Here is a 21821-nt window from a genome sequence, read left to right as displayed (position 1 = left end):
TTAAGGCAAACTCTGGAACCAAGCCACTACCTACAAAGGAGTGTGTATAAAATGGGCCTCCAGTTTTTTTTTTAAATCTCTAATGAACCTAGGCTACAGCATTATCTCTTTCATCTATCTTTTGTGTAAGACAAACAATGACATGCTTTTTTGCGATGCAGGAATGAAGTGAAGCCCAAAATGAAATATGGAGTCTTTATTTGAAATAAGATTGTGTTAGTGTTCTGGAACAGGGGCATAAGTGAGATGAAACTCGAATAATCCAAACATTACAAACATGAAATCCACCTGGCTGTTTTAATAGGAATACACACAGCTTTAGACGAATGAGGTCTGTCACAGCAGTCAGAGGAGCTTTCCTGTGCTTTAATGAATTCATTCATCATCTGTTCCCATTCTTTCTAGGTGCTATTAAATAAGAAGTAAACACAGCACAGGTTTCTTGTAAACATACACAAAATGTCATATCTTTAATTCTGAGGCATACACACACATTATCCCAGTGGCTACCTTTAGGTTCTGTAAAATGGCTTGAGAGTAGTGTGTACGTTGTCTGATTGGAGGTCTGGTTTGGCTTCAGTCATTTAATTCTCCTGCAGCATTTGGTGAATGCAACAACATACCTCAGTCTGTTAGGTTGGGCAAACAGGTATCCTCAACCCTCGTTCTGAACACTGGCATCCCACAGGGCTGTGTTTTGAGCCCACTACTCTAGTCCCTGTTCACCCATGACTGTGCTCTTCTGCAACTCCAACATCTTACACAAGTATGCAGATGACACCACCGTGGTCGGCCAGATCATCAACAACGACGAATCGGCCTACAGGGAAGTGATCCAAAGCCTGACAGAGTGGTTTGCCACCAACAACAGGACCCTCAGCACTATGAAGACTAAAGAGCTCATTGTGGACTTTTAGAAATTTAACAGTAGGAGACCCTAACCAGTCTAAATCAGTGAAACTGAAATAGAGAGGGTCTCCAGCTTTAAGTTCTTGGAAGTTTACATCTCTGAGGATCTGTCCTGGTACCAGAACACTTCAGCTCTGGTTAGGAAGGCCTGTACTTCTTGAGGATTCTTGACTCCTGTTCCCAGGGATTCTAATGAGTTTTTACTGTATGGAATGGAGGCTCCACTCTGTGTGAACATAAAGTCCTGCAAAGGGAGGTCAAAACCGCCCAACGCATCAGTGGCAGACAACCACCTGCCATAAGCACCTTCACCACTGCAGATATCCGCGCAAGGCTCACAACAACAACGAGGTCACAGACTGTTTAACCTCCTTCCATCAAGAAGGAGATACAGGAACATGCGCACCAGAACCAGCAGGTTCATGACCAAATTTTTTCTATCCACTATTACACTACTGAACTCTACACTATACTGTTAAATCACTGTATAAACACTGTATAATTCTGTACAATTATACATACAATGTACATATTGCATATTGTAATTTTTATAACCCTCAAGCCCGACACATGTGCCTTACATACATCTGCACTACAATGGTATTTGTGTATCGATATATATATATATATATATATATATATATATATATATATATATATATATATATATATATATATATATATATATATATATATATATATATACCTTACATACTTTACATCCTGCCTAAAATTTCACATTTATGTATACATTTATTTAGTGTACATGTTTATTCAGCTTTTTGCAAATTTTTTACTGCCATAGACTATTTATACCTATTTACATGTACCCGTCCCAACATCCCGCCACCGCCGATATAATATTGACTCATCATTATTTAGGTAGGAACACGGGTAAGATGTTAGAAAAGAAAGTACAGTGCATTGATGAAGAAAAGGAAGCAATTAATGCAACAACTGGGAAGAAGAAACTGAAGCTAATGATGCAACAAGTGGGAAAAACAAAAAGAAAACAAGTAATGCAACAAGGGCAAGATGAAAATTAAGTGATTGATTCAGCCAATTATAAGAAAAGAATTGTGCAACAAATGGAAAGTAAAAAAGGAATTGTGTGATGCGATAGGTGGGAAGAGGAAAAAGGAAATTAGATAGAAAGCAGTGGAAGAAAAGACAGCAAGGGTTGCATGCACAGGTCAGCGATGTGACTATAATTTGTGAACAGGGGCTGTGTCCTAAAACTCTCCATATATAGGGGATGTTAACAGAACAGCCTGTAAGAATTCCTTTGTCCAAAAAAGTAGGTGTTAGAATCATTCTCAAGCACACGCCCCATGACATTATTGCCAAACAATGAGAGATGACAGTCAAATAAATTTTGCTTCCATGAATGCATACAGTTGCATTAAATTCAGCTTTAGTGGTTTTAGGGATACTGAACTAGCAAATCATCAGGGTTTTTTTCTTTTCTTTTTCTTGTGAGGCAATATTCAAGACACCATGTTCAATAGACATTTTACCTCAGCTTAACCATAGCCCTTCCTTTTGTACCCCTACTCAAAGTTTTACACTTTCTTCCCTGTTAATTTCATGGCTGAGAGCGATCACAGCTGATGCTTCTTTCTGTGGGAAAAGGTTTTTTTTCCTTCTCCTAAATGCCTTGCTCACTTAGTGTGAACATTCCACATGGTTTCTAACATGACTGAGAACCGCACCCACAGCTCAGAGGGTCAAATCAACCCAACAGCCTCCATCTACTGCATCGCATGCAACTGTGAAACCCAGCGGCTGATCAGAATTGAATGCTGCTCAACTAAATATTATAGGTTAATGGACTATTATTTCAACTGATCTTATTGCATATCCATGCTAGGGAAAGGGGTGTAGCCTCGGATTCCCTAAAGCTTTTATAAATATCAGATAATTTGCATCGAAATCATATTGTCCTAGATCTATGGCCACTTTTAAAACATCTCTCAATGTTCCTTGGTCTCAAAAACCATGAGAACACAGATATTAAAACAAAGAAACAGAATAGCAGAAAGTAGCAAGACGAGTCATATACTTATTATTTATTTCTGTACAAAAGGTTTGATTGAAAGTGATACATTACTTTAAAATTGGTCACATTTACAGCACATCAATTTACAACTCAGGGTTAATATATGCAAATTTCCAATAATACAAGAAAGTGGAATATTGTTCCAGATGCGTTTTCTTTTTTTTTTTTTTTTTTTTTTTTTTTACAGATTGGACAGAATTACATTACAACTCAAAAGAGATGTCCATTTTGAATTTGCGCGATAGTGCCTGTACAATAAATAAGTAGAAAATATATCTCTGTTATCAATCTGAAGGATTTTAGAAACACATAAAACATACAAATCACAATCCCTCCCCCACCCCCGAAAAAAGACCAGCTATTTCGGCTATTTCCCTGCCTGATGGAAAACACGTTGTCAAAACTTTTCACAGGTTTAAACCCAAACGAATATGTATGTATACGTAGCTGTGCTTTTTTTACTCCAATGCAGCTATTCATTAAGCCAGCCTGCATGCTCTTTTCCTTCTGGTTCTCTCGTATGCTACAACAAACTGACCACAAAATCCGGTATGCTTTAATGAAATGGCAACAACCCCTCACAATTTTTTACAATCTGAAAACGATTTTTTTTTATGACCACAGAGAGAGGGCAGAAAGAAAAAAAAAAAAAAAAAAACAAGGAATGTGGTGCGTCTTCCTCACATTTTTGTCTCTCTTGTGTGGCCGAAATGATTTTCCCACTGAAAACACAATCGGAATAATTCACATATAATGTCCACATTATCACGTACATCGACATCATACACTGATCTGGATGAGAGAAGTGATGCGAACGCATGCTTGCTTTAGATCGGCCGTCGTCGGAGTTCAGTAGTTCTGGCTGTGCGTGAGCGATCAATGGCAGAGCTGGAAGATCTCAGAGCTTCATCACCCGTACAATAGGTACTGGGAGTACCTGGTGAAGCTTGGCATGCTCTTTATCCACTGCCAGTCTCACCCAGTCAGGTCGGAAGCTGCCTGTAAATCCCACGAAAGCCAGTTTATCTGCACAGAAACAGGATGCAAGATTAATTCTCACTGTTCTCCCCTGGTATGTGTGTTCGCATTTGCCATGTTGGAGGTTGTGGCAAAAAGATCCAGATGTTGCTAATTTTCAACAACAGCTGCCTACTTAGAGCACCAGGAGATGAAGCCAATGAGGAGTACAGAAACGTAAAAGTGGATGTACAAGTTACTGTAAAATATAGTTTCTTGTATGACTATTTTCCATTTTGGACTTTCCCGTGGTTTGTAGTTGTACAAACTGAAACTTTCTTAAATTAGGTGTGTGTCTGCAAGTGGGTGGGGGATTTGTTTGCTGGTGGAGTGCAATATATTTTATAAAATGATATAAAAATAAGTACAACAAGGTCAAGAGGGCGAATATTTTAACAAGGCCACTACATAGTTTATCTTAATTTAAACATTGCACTTTCATTAATTTGATCATTATCAATGGGGGAGATTTGAATGTATGTTTACAATAATAACTATCTACACCAAGATGATTGCCATAGTGTATTTTTATGGTGAAGTAGTCAAGCAGAAAGTGAAGGCAATTCTCATGTCTCTGCTTTTATATGTTGACACCAAACTTACTTTTACCAAAAGAGAAAACAGGAAATGAGGATTGGCATCCTGGCCATTTTCCATCTTTGGGAACAAGTGCTGAATAGCTTTTGGTATTCCTCAATGCTAAAAAGGAAACTGAGCAAATTGTGCTTGGTCCCTTAATCTCTGCTTGTAGCTATGCTTGACATGATTATTTTTATGCGTTGTAACACTTAATCCTGCTGTTTAAGTCAAATTTTTAAAGAATGTCATGAATTACAAGCTTCAATCACACACACATTCCCTTTCATTTTGTTTAGTCATTTCTCTATAATGAAGTAAAGACAAGAAATGAAAATATGCTCTGAGAAGATCTCATGCACTGAAACCTACAGAACAGTGCTCACGGGACTGAGACTAACACAGTGTTAGTAGGATGAAAAGAGAGGGGCAGGAAGAAGAACACTGGCTACAACATGTGTGCCTGCACATTCCTCTGTTTAATACATATGTGTGGCATGTTTCATTTAGAACCCGCTGAGCATTCTAGTAAAAGGTATACATTTCATAGCTATATCTGAGCTTTCCTTTAGAAAAAAAAATGGCTAAGGCTAAGACATATTCATAAGCACAGTTTCAGCATTCTCATCACTTTTCAGATGACACCCTGGTGAGAAGTACCAAGAAAATTGTGTCTTGCCTACAGTCAAGCATGGTGGTGGTAGCATCTATCTATCTATCTATCTATCTATCTATCTATCTATCTATCTATCTATCTATCTATCTATCTATCTATCTATCTATCTATCTATCTATCTATCTATCTATCTATCTATCTATCTATCTATCTATCTATCTATCTATCTATCTATCTATCTATCTAGATAGATAGATAGATAGATAGATAGATATGAGTGAAAAAAGTATTTGATCCCCTACCAACAAGCAACAATTCTGTCTCCCACAGACCCAAATTAGTCCTGTCTCTAGAAAAGTACTCCTAATATTAACTTGTTTTGTGTAGAAAAGACACCTGTCACAGAATCAATCTCTTCCAGGTCTACAGTCTCGTCCCTGATGACCTTTGACAGCTCTCTGGTCTTTCCCATGGTGGTGGAGAGGTTTGAATAGAAGAGGTTGATTCTGTGACAGCTGACTTTAACACACATAAGGAGTTGCTATTAGGAGTACTTTCTTAAAGGGACAGGATTTATTTAAGTGTGTGGGAGTCAGATTTGTTGCTGGTTGGCAGAGGATCAAATACTTATTTCACTTGATCAAATACAAATGAATTTACATATAATATTAATTGATAATTTTTTTTCTACATAATGTGGCTCAGAAGTTGTCGTCTGTATTTAATGTTTAATGGTATTGGGCATGGCTACATCTTGAAGAGATAGCAGTCCAACAGTTTCCATCAAGGCATGTATCCCTGCAATCGAATTCCGTTCATTATTGGCATTCCAGGATGTTTTGAGGTACGTGTGGACCTTTAGTCATTTGGCAGCTAGTATAGCAAGTTTGTATGGTATGTGAGTGAGTGCTAATGTTCATGTAAACCATATGCAATTGAATAGATCTTCATTCCAACACAGAATTAAAAAAGACTGAGATACACTAAATGGACAAAGGTTTGTGGAGAAACAAGATTTTGATGTACTTTTTGAACATCCCATTTCATATTTAATGATTTGCTCATTTAATGTCCTCCTCTCTTCTAGGAAGATGTTCTAGGAGATTTTGGAGTGTGGTTGCGGAGATTTGTGTTTATTCAACCACAATGGTGTTAGAACAGTTTGGTATTTTTTCCATAATAGTGTATGTATGGCTTTGCTGATTACTGCCAATATAAAAAAAAAATTTTCCACAAATATTAGTACTATGACAACCAATATTTCTTGATTCACATTATATTAAAATATTCATTTTTGGGAAGCAGTCTGCATGATGTTACAATGGCAGCTTACTTGTTAGTTACTATATCTGTGAAATTATTCGAGTTCTGCTTTAATATCTTGGGTTAATTGTTCTAAATATAAGACAGTCTAGCAGTTTTTGTTCGAGAGTCTTCAAGGGCATACCAGGACTAGCTGCAGTTGAGCGTTTAAATATTCTCTGATTTAATTTTACTAGAGAATTTAAATGCTGATTTAATACAATCCTAATCTTGTTATAATTCCAAACCTGAATAATTCCAAGTAATTTCCAAAGTAAAATAATCTCTATAAATTGTTGTGGTTTACCTTTCAATTTCACAGTGGGGTCAGCACCCAGCTTTGCAAGTATCTTGGTCCAAGGTGCCCTTGGTGCTACTTTTCCTTTGGAGGTAATCATTACTATAGAGCTGAAAGTGCACAAAGGTGTTGGTTACTAACATTTGTTGTGTACAGAACTTCAAATTAATGTTATAGTCATGGTGTGTATTTGATATATATTTTGCCACTTCAATATACAATGTTCAGCGAAGGAAATGTGTTCAAACAGAAGGAAAATTCAGTAAATATACTGAATATATATATATATATATATATATATATATATATATATATATATATATATATATATATATATATGTTAACTCATGATTAATCACAATTTTTTTATCTGTCCTAAATGTAACTTGAATTGATACTTTTCAAGTTTTTAATACTTCAAAATATGAATGAGCAAATAAGATTGTTTTATTCAAATGTATGTTTATTACTATTGAAAATATACTCAACATAGAGCATGCAGACAAAATATTCTTGTAAAAGTTTTAAAGTTATTATGGTGTTTTAAATTACGTTGAGGTGATACTGGAGAAACGGTACCTCTTCTTACTTTCATACAGATTCTATAATCAGAGAATATTAATTTTGTGATGTAAATTTGTTTGTTTAAAAGGATAAATTTCAAGCTTTATATACATATATTTATTTTGAGGCAAGAATTCCCTGAGATTCAGGTTGTTTCATTTATGTGTCTGTGAAGAGAGATGGCAGAGACGGCAGAGAGCACCCCTTTGTCTGTTTGTTTGTTTTTTTTCAAAGGCACAGCGTGTTATTATGAGTGTATACAAAAGTAGACCCTTTACAGATTGAAATAATGTATTGGTCTTATCTGTACGATCAGAAAAAGACGTTTACTTTCGGCATCATGAGGAAAAAAATGCCAAAAAACACGCCGGTGTGTTTGTCAACCCCAAAGGGTTCATTGCCGGATATTTGCATCATGGCAGGTTTTGGTGCTGATTTGAGACTCGTCGTTATTAACTCATAAATTTTTACAGCCCTAATTATAATATAATGAGGCCCTGATTTTAGTACCAAGGCAAGTATTTAGCATAGGTTACTAGTTACTAGTACAGGTCATTGTTTACCTGGGAAAATGTTAAACATTGGTGTACAGAGATGTTAATGTGTACATACTCATCGTTCAGGCTGTTGATGTAGTTCTCGAGCTGAGCTGGGATGCCCATCAGCACAGCATTCCTGAAGCCTTTTGTCTCCATCACTTTGCCATTGTGGCCATCCAGCACTGTGAGATGGATTCCATCCTCTGACTGGTAGATCTTCTTACCATTAACCTGTTGGAGCAATTTTTCAATTTAGATTTGGATAGTTCATTTAAAAAATTTTCAAATAACTGCATATATGAACAGAAGTTTCAATGGGGAAGTGGTAGCTCAGTTGTTGAGATGTTGGCCTTCTAAACAAAAGGTCATGAGTTCAAATCCCACTGCCACTGCTGCCACTGCAAACCTTGAGCAAGGCCCTTACCCTTCATCTTCAGTTATAAGATGAGGGTTATATAAAGTTATATAAATAAGATAATTGTAACTGCATTCTATCATAAGGATAGAAAACAATATTAGTTGGTTATATTATCTGATTATTAAAGTAATGCACAGGTCCCCTGGTGGTCTAGTGGTTAAGATGCAGCGCTCTCACCGCTGCGACCCGGGTTTGAGAATAGCAGATTAAAGTAATGCACATGGTTATGTCAGCATTGTCTTTTACCTCAGCGTAGGCAAAGTCCTCTTTGATGTGAAAGAAGCGAGTGGTGTAAGATTCCACCTTGACTTCCAGAAAGTGCTCAGATGTTTGAGGCTGTAAGAATATAAAGGAACAGTTTAGTAAAACTAAATGAGATATAAGGGAGAACAAATACTACCAAACTTTGAGCTAGATATGGAAAAGTGGTGGGATATCCATAACAAGCTATTTAAGAGAAGACGTTCAGATTGATCTTACTAGGCTGGAGAAAGGGAGTTTCTTGGGTATGGGTACATCCACTACAGGCATCTCCGCATATTTGGGGTAGGCCTGTGCCATGCAGTCACTGGGGCCACTGCCTTTCGGGATAATAGCTTTGATCTTCACTCGTTCACACCCCTTTTCTGAGCAGAACGCAAAGGTGTCTCTGTTATTGTGAGCCTGGACCTTCAGGAAGAGCAACCTGCACAGAGTGATACCAGAAATTAAACACAAACACCAATGGTTTACTGAACAACTCCAAACATCACAACTGCACGAATGGCAAAGGATAATAATTATACTATTAAATAATGAGTATTATTAATAATAAAAATAATGTAACGCGATTTAACGCAATACATATTGTAATATATTGCACATTCTCTGCACATATTGTGCCTTTCAAACATCTTGCACTATTATCATTTCATATATATGTATACATCCTTAGTGTACTTAAACATCAGTTTCTGTACATTTGTACTGTATTGTATATGTACATACAGTGGGTACGGAAAGTATTCAGACCCCCCTTAAATTTTTCACTCTTTGTTATATTGCAGCCATTTGCTAAAATCATTTAAGCTCATTCTTCTTCCTCATGAATGTACACACAGCTCCCCATATTGACAGAAAAACACAGAATTGTTGACATTGTTGCAGATTTATTAAAAAAGAAAAACTGAAATATCACATGGTCCTAAGTATTCAGACCCTTTGCTGTGACACTCATATATTTAACTCAGGTGCTTTCCATTTCTTCTGATCATCCTTGAGATGGTTCTACACCTTCATTTGAGTCCAGCTGTGTTTGATTATACTGATTGGACTTGATTAGGAAAGCCACACACCTGTCTATATAAGACCTTCCAGATCACAATGCATGTCAGAGCAAATGAGAATCATGAGGTTAAAGGAACTGCCTGAAGAGCTCAGAGACAGAATTGTGGCAAGGCACAGATCTGGCCAAGGTTACAAAAAGATTTCTGCTGCACTAAAGGTTCCTAAGAGCACAGTGGCCTCCATAATCCTCAAATGGAAGACGTTTGAGACGACCAGAACCCTTCCTAGAGCTGGCCGTCCGGCCAAACTGAGCTATCGGGGGAGAAGAGCCTTGGTGAGATAGGTAAAGAAGAACCCAAAGATCACTGTGGCTGAGCTCCAGAGATGCTGTCAGGAGATGGAAGAAAGTTGTAGAAAGTCAACCATCACTGCAGCCCTCCACCAGTCGGGGCTTTATGGAAGAGTGGCCCGACGGAAGCCTCTCCTCAGTGTAAGACACATGAAAGCCCGCATGGAGTTTGCTAAAAAACACCTGAAGGACTCCAAGATGGTGAGAAATAAGATTCTCTGGTCTGATGAGACCAAAATAGAACTTTTTGGCCTTAATTCTAAGCGGTATGTGTGGAGAAAACCAGGCACTGCTCATCACCTGTCCAATACAGTCCCAACAGTGAAGCATGGTGGTGGCAGCATCATGCTGTGGGGGTGTTTTTCAGCTGCAGGGACAGGACGACTGGTTGCAATCGAGGTAAAGATGAATGCGGCCAAGTACAGGGATATCCTGGACAAAAACCTTCTCTGGACCTCAGACTGGGCCGAAGGTTTACCTTCCAACAAGACAATGACCCTAAGCACACAGCTAAAATAACGAAGGAGTGGCTTCACAACAACTCCGTGACTGTTCTTGAATGGCCCAGCCAGAGCCCTGACTTAAACCCAATTAAGCATCTCTGGAGAGACCTAAAAATGGCTGTCCACCAACGTTTACCATCCAACCTGACAGAACTGGAGAGGATCTGCAAGGAGGAATGGCAGAGGATCCCCAAATCCAGGTGTGAAAGACTTGTTGCATCTTTCCCAAAAAGACTCCTGGCTGTATTAGATCAAAAGGGGGCTTCTACTAAATACTGAGCAAAGGGTCTGAATACTTAGGACCATGTGATATTTCAGTTTTTCTTTTTTAATAAATCTGCAACAATGTCAACAATTCTGTGTTTTTCTGTCAGTATGGGGTGCTATGTGTACATTCATGAGGAAGAAGAATGAACCTAAATGATTTTAGCAAATGGCTGCAATATAACAAAGAGTGAAAAATTTAAGGGGGTACCCACTGTATATACATTACATGCTGTACATATATTTACATACAGTATTTATCTGCACTTGTCAGTTTACACAATTGCTACTATTTGCACTTCTGGTAGATGCTAAACTTTCATTTCTGTGTATGTATACTATGCAATGACAAAATTCTATTTATCTATCTATCTATCTGTCTGTGTCTGTCTGTCTGTCTGTCTGTCTGTCTGTCTGTCTGTCTGTCTGTCTGTCTGTCTAATAACACAATGTAGTACTATTTGGTAACAGATAAAGAAAAATATGATTTATTATAACATATCAAAGATGATTTCAAAATAAATAATACATGTAAATATAAGTTATATAAAACACACTGAGCATCTCTTACCCAGTATCCTCCTCCCAGTAGTAATAACCCCTCGCCTGGTGTGTGTGGCTGATTTTTTCCCTCTGAGCCGTTTTCACAAACGTCCCTGTTTTCCTTGTTACCTTGGTGAGCCGGTTGTGGAGGTCAGAGATGATGCTGAACGTCGTGCCTTTCGGGTAACAGAAGCCAACACTTATCCAGTCATTCCTGTCAAGAAAAAGCAGAGCTTTGGTGAAATGACGGTGACTTTTAGACAGAAGTGTTTCTTGTTGACCTCACTTATGTACACTAGGTGGCAGAAGAGAACTATTTTTATTGAGTAGGCTGTGCACAAACATGAGGCGAGATGTTTCAAAGACCTTTTGAAATGTCAATAACTGTTTTGGACAAACTAAAAAGGAACATAGTGGAAAAGAAACATTATTATTATTATTATTATTATTATTATTACGTTCCCATTATTTGAAAAAGGAGACATCATTAAGCCATAATGCACAAACACAAATATACTAATATATATAAATATATATATATATACAGTGCCTTGCGAAAGTATTCGGCCCCCTTGAACTTTGCGACTTTTTGCCACATTTCAGGCTTTAAACATAAAGATATAAAACTGTAATTTTTTGTGAAGAATCAACAACAAGTGGGACACAATCATGCAGTGGAACAAAATGTATTGGATTTTCAAACTTTTTTAACAAATAAAAAACTGAAAAATTGGGCGTGCAAAATTATTCAGCCCCCTTAAGTTAATACTTTGTAGCGCCACCTTTTGCTACGATTACAGCTGTAAGTCACTTGGGGTATGTCTCTATCAGTTTTGCACATCGAGAGACTGAAATTTTGTGAACAGCAGTTTTCAGTTCTTTCCACAGATTGGATTCAGGTCTGGACTTTGACTTGGCCATTCTAACACCTGGATATGTTTATTTGTGAACCATTCCATTGCAGATTTTGCTTTATGTTTTGGATCATTGTCTTGGAAGACAAATCTCCGTCCCAGTCTCAGGTCTTTTGCAGACTCCATCAGGTTTTCTTCCAGAATGGTCCTGTATTTGGCTCCATACATCTTCCCATCAATTTTAGCCATCTTCCCTGTCCCTGCTGAAGAAAAGCAGGCCCAAACCATGATGCTGCCACCACCATGTTTGACAGTGGGGATGGTGTGTTCAGGGTGATGAGCTGTGTTGCTTTTACGCCAAACATAAAGTTTTGCATTGTTGCCAAAAAGTTCGATTTTGGTTTCATCTCACCAGAGCACCTTCTTCCACATGTTTGGTGTGTCTCCCAGGTGGCTTGTGGCAAACTTTAAACAACACTTTTTCATGGATATCTTTAAGTAATGGCTTTCTTCTTGCCACTCTTCCATAAAGGCCAGATTTGTGCAGTATACGACTGATTGTTGTCCTATGGACAGAGTCTCCCACCTCAGCTGTAGATCTCTGCAGTTCATCCAGAGTGATCATGGGCCTCTTGGCTGCATCTCTGATCAGTCGTCTCCTTGTATAAACTGAAAGTTTAGAGGGACGGCCAGGTCTTGGTAGATTTGCAGTGGTCTGATACTTCTTCCATTTCAATATTATCGCTTGCACAGTGCTCCTTGGGATGTTTAAAGCTTGGGAAATCTTTTTGTATCCAAATCCGGCTTTAAATTTCTCCACACCAGTATCTCGGACCTGCCTGGTGTGTTCCTTGTTCTTCATGATGCTCTCTGCGCTTTAAATGGACCTCTGAGACTATCACAGTGCAGGTGCATTTATACGGAGACTTGATTACACACAGGCGGATTCTATTTATCATCATTAGTCATTTAGGTCAACATTGGATCATTCAGAGATCCTCACTGAACTTCTGGAGAGAGTTTGCTGCACTGAAAGTAAAGGGGCTGAATAATTTTGCATGCCCAATTTTTCAGTTTTTTATTTGTTAAAAAAGTTTGAAATATCCAATAAATTTCGTTCCACTTTGTGATTGTGTCCCACTTGTTGTTGATTCTTCACAAAAAATTACAGTTTCATATCTTTATGTTTGAAGCCTGAAATGTGGCAAAAGGTCGCAAAGTTCAAGGGGGCCGAATACTTTCGCAAGGCACTGTATGTATATATATATATATATATATATATATATATATATATATATATATATATATATATATATATATATATATATATATATATATATATTCATAAAGAAAGCATTTCTAAAAAAAGTGGAAAGAGGAAAACAGGAATTAAACAGGTATTAAAATTATTTTTCACAAGATGATTTAGGAAACAAAAAACAAATATTATTGTCTAACTTTCTGGGAGCAAATAATTGGTTGATCATCTACACACACCAGCAAAGTAATTTCTGCATCGCATTCACTTCATTATTTAAAGTGTAAAACAGACCATTTAAAAGTCAGTGTAATCTAATATTGACTCCATGCAAGCAACAGCATGCATTATGCATTGCCATTTTTATTGCTTTTAGCTCACATTAATGAAGAATAATGAATAAATGAATGAGTAATAATGTTGTTGTTTTTTTTTTTTTTAAAAACCTTGCAGTAAAGTCGTTTCTGGGTGTACGGACTTGACTGTAAATAAGGTAATAAATGTGTAGTGGAATCTAATTACGCTTTTTTTTTTTACTGACTTGTTGAAGTTGATAATCCATACGGTGACTTCGGCTGGTGCGGCAGCATCCCAATGCACCGTGTAGCTCTTTGACAGTGTGACTACAGGCTGGAACTGCTGGTAGTGATGCTTTTTCCCCAGAGCTCCTACCAGCTCCAGGGGCTTGTCCGGATACTCATCCTTAACCATCTTCAGATTTAGATTGGCTGGGTTCCGAGCCTGGATATATATCTGAGGTACACAGTAAAAATTGAGAGGGCTTTTACTATAAGCTGTATGAAATCTTGACGAATGTGAAACCTTCAGCCTAAGACAGATGCATCTTAGATAACACTGAGGTGAACTGAACTTCTAAAAATGGCATCATTGTGTACATTTGTTTGTATGACTTTTGAAAGAAGAAATGCATGTAATTTCTTATCACAGGTTTGTGTGTTTTCAGTTTATGAGGTATTTGTGCTGGAGTTCAATACTGTTCATCTTGTCTTCAAATCAACTCCCAAATCCTTTCTTAGATAATGGTTGTAATATTTGATAGGTCATATTAACTTTTTTTTTTCCATACTTGCTCCATTGACTTAGTTTGTGTTCAATTATGATGTAACCAATCTTGCTTGAGATCTCCTTCATGTTAAATTATGCTCCAATTATATTTGTAATGACCAGGTCAGGAGCTGGGTTGCCTGCTAGGTCGACTTTGGCCACGAGAGGGAGACATGCGCAGTCTGCCTTATTTCTTTAAATCAGTCTCACCTGTCCATGACTTTATTTAAGAGAAGCTTGTAGCTCACTCTGTGTTTAGTTTGGAGTTTGCTTTGTGAGGTTCAGATTAGGCAGGTTTTGGTCATTATTAAACCTAGAGCTGTATGCTAGCCTTTCTTCTGTGCCAGGTCTGCATTGCCTTGTCAACCTGGCCTCTGAAGATTTAAAATCCTTTGAGAAAGAAAAAAAATATAAAAATAAAACCTGTTTTTACTGGGTTCATTCTTTCCCTTCAGGTTCTCTGAGGATAAAGGGTGTTTGTTTTTTTGTTTTTTTAAGTTTCTTTAGTTTATTGTTTATTGGTATGATAGTGTGTTCTAAGTGTCAGGGTTTGTCTTGGGTTTCAGTCCTGCTTTTGTCAAGTGAAAACCAAAAAAATCTATTTACTGGGTGATTATTAAAAATCCAATTCATTTAATTGTATTTTAAAGCTTTCTCTTGCATTCTAATCCCCTAAATCAAGGCTCATACTCTTAGCTCTCCTGTTACAATGCTGCTTGTACATTTTCCAATGAATATGGAAGTCATTTGTAAAGGTGCTTGTAAATAGAGTATATACTTTAACAAATCCTTTTCTCTGCAATAGAAAATGATTACAAAAAAATGGTAAAAACATTAAATGGTTGAAAATAATGAAAAAAAAAAAAAAACTTTTCCTCAAGAATATGTTCCTGATCATTTTTCCCATTGATCCAATTCAGAACATTTGCATGTATATGCATAGATACACCACATCTGAAGATCCACCAGCATCTTTTCAGACTTTCAGACTTGGGTCCTCATAGTTTCTTTGATCGTCCTTTATGTTCTTTATATAACCGTAGTTGGGAACAGCAGTTAATGTGACAAGGTGGTTATTTATATATGCATTTGAACGCCTGTAACCCAATTGTAGCAATAAAACTATGTTTCTGAAACAATATTTCCAGTATTTCCACAATATATTCATCTGCTAATCCATATTAATACGTTAAATACATCAAAAATACACTGTAAAGCTTTGATATATATGAAATATATGACAAAGGTCATATATTTCATAAACTAGTCCCAAACCTTAGGTGACAACACTAATCACCATTAATCTGTTAATTTTCAAAGAAACTGTTTAACACACTGGACTTAATTAACAAAAAGTAAATAATGCTTACTAAGTGGCAAAAATGGCTACCGGATTAATATGGCCAATAAACAGGTTTCGCTCATGTTTGCCAGGTTTCACATCTATAATTGAACTTTTACATTATGTAGTTCTGGATATTATCATATTGCATTTTCAGAAACAGCATTTGGCAGATACCATTATCCAGAGCAACTTACATTTATCTCATTTATACAACTGAGAAGGCTTTGCTCAAGGGTCCAAGAGTGACAGCTTGATGTGGCAAGACCTTCAAATGCAAAGTCCAACGCCTTTACCACTAAGCTACCACTGCGAGGTTTCATGCCTGGCTTTGTAACAAATGTAGTTGACTGTTCGTGACATTAATCATCTCAAATGAGCTTTTATTTAAGGCACATGTTCACTCAAGCATGAAGGTTTACACCCTAAAAAATTTAACTAGGTGGCATAAAAATTTTTGGTTGTAACCAGAGCATGAGGGTTAGCTTTTACCTGGGCAAAGCGCCCGCTGCAAATGGCAGCTCTCCAGTCTGGCACATCAATGCAATCACGGTGGCGCAGAAGCCAGTTGTCCTCTTTGACCAAAAAGGCACCAGGGTACTCGCTCACCGAGCCATCCACGTCATGGAAAATGGTGGTCTTATCCCCGTCCATATGCATCTCATTAAACCAGGGACCTGGTTCTCCAAAAAACACTCGAGCCGTGATCTGAAAGCACAATCGCAAATTGGTGTCAAATGAGATTGTTTAATTACCTCAAAGGAGATTTTGCATTACAGTGAGAATGAAAATCACTGAAAAACAAAGGGGGATAATAAAAAAAGGATATGATGGAGAAAAAAGTAAGAGTGGTTAGTGTAGGTGAAGGAGACAACATGGTTGGGGCTGAAAGAAGTGAAGAAAAAGTGGATGGAGTGAATGAAATTGACCATGTGTGGGAAGTAATATAGAGAGAAAGTTGATGGTGTGGAAAGAAGCAGTGGAGGAATTTGATGGAGGGAATAATGGATGGGTAATAGAGAAAAAGTATTCGGCTAGAAATGAAATGGTGGTAAAAAGAATGAAGCTAAGGAGAGAAAAAAGGCAAGAAGAAAAAAGAGGCTCATGGAAGGAAGAAGTGCATGGAATAGTTGGAGGAGGTGGAGAAAAGTGAATAGAAGTAATAAATAGTGAATTGAAGGCATGGAGAAAGTTAATAGAAGTGATGGAGAAGTGGATCCAGGGTCGATGATAACTAAAGGCAGAGCAGGCAATTGCCTAGGGTCTCGAGCTTAGAGGCGGGGGCTCCACAGCCGTAGCAAACCTATACACTAGTTCACCAATCAAAACTGGCAGCGAAAGACTAGCTCTTTGTCCACTGGATATTAAATCTGACCCATATGACTCACCTGAAGTGGAACCAGATAATATCACCATTTAAATGAGTCCCCACCCAGTGAATGTATGAAGAGACTGCGTACAACGATGAACAAAATCTAACTTTTCTGCATAATGACCCTTATAGTGAAAAGCTAAACAGGTATGCAAAAAATGTGCAGCTGGTGATAAAGCTATGTGAGCTGTTATTATGTATTTTTGATAATAGTGTTTTATTAAACTAAAGGGAGCCACGGCTGCTCATCAGGGATAAATGCGCACCATTCACCTTGACTGTTGATTTCTGTAAAGCTGCTTTGAGACAATGTCTGTTGTGAAAAGCGCTATAGAAATAAACTTGACTTGACTTGACTTTATTCTCCTGAATGTGTTTGTGTGATTAAAAATGTTTTATTTAGTGTGGACCTTGGTTAAAGTTTAATTAATATGTCCATTTAAGCAAATATATAAATGTTCTGATAAGTTTGTTTAAATAAATAGGTTAAAAATAATAAAGTGCTTTTTGTTTATTCTGAAAGGTGGATGAAAGGAGGCTAGTGGGCCTCCAATATAAATTTTGACTATGGTCTCTAAATGTCTAAAACCAGTCCTGAGTGGATCCCATGGAATGCACTGATGGTGGGTGGAAGTGATGGAGGAAGAGCTGAATAGTGTAATTGGAAACGATTGAGAAAACTGAATAATATACAGAGAGATTAAGTTGTTGATGTGGATGGAAATGTTAATCAGGAAAGTTCATGGATTAAAAGAAAAGGATGATGTGAGGCTTTGATGTGTTAAATCCGCATGGGTAAAGCTTGTTCTGATTTGTTTGAAGCTATGCACATACCAGAACATGATCATTCTTGCATCTCTTCCCTCTATTGTTGAATCTTTCAAAGTTTACACATTACTTACTAATAGCTCAAGGCAAATAATGCCAGTGCATTAGCTTTTAGCAGTCATGGTTCTGAGATTATAAGAAACCGCAAGTTTTGAGAATGAGGTATGACTAATATTAATCTCACCGGAACATCGTCGAATGTGATGTCTGACACGTTGTTGTTGGGACAGCTCTGCCATGAGTTATTCAGGCGAAAGCCAAAAGCGCTTGTGTGCCGTCCATCCAGAGCGACATATTTACGGAATGTGCAGTTCTGGACGTTGATGGGACCATCGTATATCTGCATACCACGCATGGGGAAATCCCTGAAAAACAAAGAAGAATTGACAAAATATCCACCCTGAATATGTTGTCGGGAGTGGTAGCTCAGTGGTCAAGGTGCTGGGTTGCAGATCGGAGTGTCGGGGGTTCCAGCTCTGGTATCGCCAAGCTGCCACTCTTGGGCCCTTGAGCAAGGCCCTTAACCCTCTGTGCTCTAGGGGCGCCGTATATGGCAGACTCTAACACCAGCTTTTGAGCAAGCGGGGATATGCGAAGAACTAATTTCACTGTGCTGTTATGTATATATGTGATATGTTAATTCACAGATGGTCAAAGCTAGTTCAAAAGACATTAATCAGTTTTGTACAAAGTGATCATGAGCCCAAAACCTTCTTTTCAGCTACTTCGAAAAAGGCAGCGGGTGTTGTGGCGAGTTATAGTCAGCAGTTTCTTCATTTATTGCTCTCAAAATGTTCTGCTTGCTGTTGAACTGATGCTGAACTGAATGTTTGCGCTTAGTAGATACCACCAAGCGGCAATCAAAACAAGTTCAAAACAGAGCGCCCCCTCTACACTGATTGGCGGCTTGCTGCGTGTTTGGCCAGTTACGTTTTTATACACTCATAAATAAAAAGGAACAACTGTAGTTGAGTAAAAAGTAAGATATTTTACTTTTTAAATGTAGTGAAGTGAAAGTAAAAGTCTCCCCAAATAAAAATACTTAAATAATACAGTAAACTGTACAATAATACAGTAAAGTTCAGATACATGAAAAAGCTACTTAAGTACAGTAACAAATTACAATTAGTTTGTTACTATCCAACACTGCATTGAACAATATCAGTGTATGTAAGGAACGTTTTAATGACTCAATAGGACTATCAGCCTTGTAAGTACAGAGTGTTTTAATATTCTACCAAACTCTGAAATTATGCTACTTTCAAAAGCACAATCATTCAGATATTTTCAGCATCCAAAAAGTATACTATAAGTTTCATTCCATTTGTGACTGAAGCTGAAGCCCAATCTTGTAGTGCTGAAGGGACAAAAGAATGTCAATACCAGCAGGGGAGACTTACACTCCTTTCGGGAGGGTCCTGCCACTGTGGTCCAAACCACTCGGTCCCCAGATGCGGCCATCAGGGAAAGGCATGCCTCGGTTCTCGCTCTCTCCCACAAACAGCGAGTTCTTCACCTCTTGCCTGGAGCCGTCATCATCTGGGAAGGTTCCTCCACTATACACACAAACACAAGCAAACAGCCAGTGTGAGAGAAATGCCCGGATAAATGCAGCCCCCGCTGTGCATGCTCATCAGGTCCCCGAGCCGCTAGTTTCACACCACTGAATTACTTTCACAACCACTCAAAGCCCCCGATTTCCCCAATGCATCTCACGAAGCCACCCATATATGGCGTTTTCCAATTACATCCCCCAGCACAGTGGGCCTGGGCTGCATTCGGCAAACATAAAGGCATCCATTTTATTATGATTGCAAAATGTGTGCGAAAGGCAAAAAATGAACGATTAGCAGCCCTACCTGGCTAAAGTGAGGCCGATCCCATTATCAGCAAACCTGCAGACAATAAAGACACACCAGGTCAATGGTGACAAGACAGCATTTTTACAATAAGGCTAAACACAATTTATTCAAATTATAGCATGCATCTAATATTCAGAGCAATATAACTGACTGATAACAATGGCAATCATAATGACAATGGTGTTTTGCACTTATTATTTTTTTTTATCTGGCTGATCTTTTTCAGCTATTCTATTTTTTTAACTTGATTTCTGCCTTTTTGAACATTTGTTCTGCTTAAAGGATGAAATATAAATAAGGATTATGATCATAATTACTTCCACTCTCCAGGGTTAATTGAGGTGAAAGCTGTCGTTTTTTGAGCAGTACAATGCTGTCGCAATATATTTGACGTGGATTCATATACTTATAGTCTTAGGTTTTGAGGCTGCATGCTGATTGACCTATAGACAGATACATATATCCATTTGATTTTGCTTTCATGGATGCTGTTTTTTTGGTTCTTTAAGAGAATTAATGAAGAGTACTTACTGGCAGTCATCAAGCCAGACATCTCCTCCCCTGAGCCATGCGCCATGATCCTGGTTCTTATAGGCAACGAAGTGGTGGATGAGGGCAGGGACTCTGGGTTTAAAAGGGTCGGCATCTTGATGAGGGCTATACCTGTTCAACATTAAACAATCTGCTGATAATGGTGTAGAATAAAATGTAAGCATTGTTGCTGCTTTCAGTGTTATCAGGATATTGATAACTCTGTGGCTCTGTGGTGCAGTGGGTAGCTCTGCCACCTTCCAGTTCCATAGTCGGCAGTTAAATCCCAAGGTTTGCAAAGTCTTTGTGGGTTTCTTATAACCTCCCACACCCCGGAACATACCAATATTGTGGACTGCCCACTCTAAATTGACCCTAGTGTGAATGCCCGGTGTCCTATTTAGGGTGATTAATGCCCCTGGTATTTATAGGAAAGGCTATGGATTCATCATGACCAGATAAAATGATTACTAAAAATGTTATAATATTGAGGCATCTCAGGCATATATCTGAAATGTACAGGTTGCCTCTAAATGGCCCAAATGGTCTCAGGTTTGTAACAAAAAAGGTGGCTGTAACTGCTGGAAAGACCGACTGAAAACTAGCATATGTTAAGTGGATAGTAATACGTTGTCTTTCTGGCACGAGTAGTTTTTCTCTGGCACATTTACGTCTACAGTATTTTAATATGTTGCACATTAATTTGGTTTGAACATGGTCTAAAATTAATTGATTAGAAAAAATAACTGCAAGCTGTACTCTATATTTCATGCTACTAATGATATTATATGCTAATATACAATGTTAGAGGAATCAATGTGCACAAAAACTTCACAAGCTGTAGTAGTACTGTATGAATTTAAAATGATCCTAACCTGAATTAACGCATATCCACTTTAAGACCTCACTTTCCACACACCAAATGGCTGCAGGTTGTGTAAGAGGACTTATACGTAATTGGCATTTTTGTTTGAACTATGGCTTTAGCAACATTTTCTAAAACTCTCTGAAAGCACTGTGTGTGTGTGTGTGTGTGTGTGTGTGTGTGTGTGTGTGTGTGTGTGTGTGTGTGTGTGTGTGTGTGTGTGTGTGTGTGTGAGTGTGTGTGACATTGAGACTCACCTAGACCCTATGAGTGACAGGTAGGGTCTCTTGTCCTTGGCATTAGCTTCGGTGGTCTTTACACCATTGTCAAGGATCATCCCTGCCTGCAGAAAGATGCACGAATAACAAAGTGCACAGAATTACAAAAAGGGCCTACAAAAAGGGTTTTTTTTTGTTTTGTTTTTCAAGCATGTCCATGTTCTTTGGGTTATTACTAATCCTCAAGGCCACCCGATTATCTAGAACGACTTTAAACCTAGCCTTGCCTTCAGATTTAATGAGTAAAAAGCAGGAGAAAACATTTCTGATAAAAAAAAAAGTCCACTGAACAGCTCTTCATTGTGAAGCCGTGTTGCCTAGGGCGACTACATTATGGCCAAAA

The 21821-nt window shown here is 38.0% G+C and overlaps 2 protein-coding genes across 3 annotated transcripts in view; one reads left to right on the top strand and one right to left on the bottom strand.

The window, feature by feature from the left end:
- The window catches only part of stard5 (StAR related lipid transfer domain containing 5), a 423751-nt gene that overhangs the window by 76939 nt on the left and 324991 nt on the right, over positions 1-21821 (top strand). The gene's annotated exons all lie outside the window — the stretch shown is intronic.
- cemip (cell migration inducing hyaluronidase 1) overlaps positions 2964-21821 on the bottom strand; it is a 138457-nt gene continuing 119599 nt past the window's right edge. For both annotated transcript variants that reach the window (XM_083559011.1, XM_083559012.1), the window contains 13 exons: positions 21458-21543; positions 20336-20467; positions 19802-19837; positions 19343-19498; positions 18127-18307; positions 16235-16450; positions 13877-14088; positions 11252-11437; positions 8779-8983; positions 8545-8634; positions 7954-8111; positions 6787-6887; positions 2964-3994 (listed from right to left, as the gene is read on the bottom strand). In XM_083559011.1, coding sequence (XP_083415137.1) covers positions 3867-3994; positions 6787-6887; positions 7954-8111; positions 8545-8634; positions 8779-8983; positions 11252-11437; positions 13877-14088; positions 16235-16450; positions 18127-18307; positions 19343-19498; positions 19802-19837; positions 20336-20467; positions 21458-21543 — 1887 coding nt within the window. In that variant the 3' untranslated portion in view covers positions 2964-3866. The remainder of the gene's footprint in view (positions 3995-6786; positions 6888-7953; positions 8112-8544; positions 8635-8778; positions 8984-11251; positions 11438-13876; positions 14089-16234; positions 16451-18126; positions 18308-19342; positions 19499-19801; positions 19838-20335; positions 20468-21457; positions 21544-21821) is intronic.

Source organism: Silurus aristotelis, assembly GCF_946808225.1.
Source record: "Silurus aristotelis genome assembly, chromosome: 13".
Taxonomy (NCBI): Eukaryota; Metazoa; Chordata; class Actinopteri; order Siluriformes; family Siluridae; genus Silurus; species Silurus aristotelis.
Note: the sequence above shows the minus strand (reverse complement) of the source record. Positions and strands in the feature narration are given on the sequence as shown.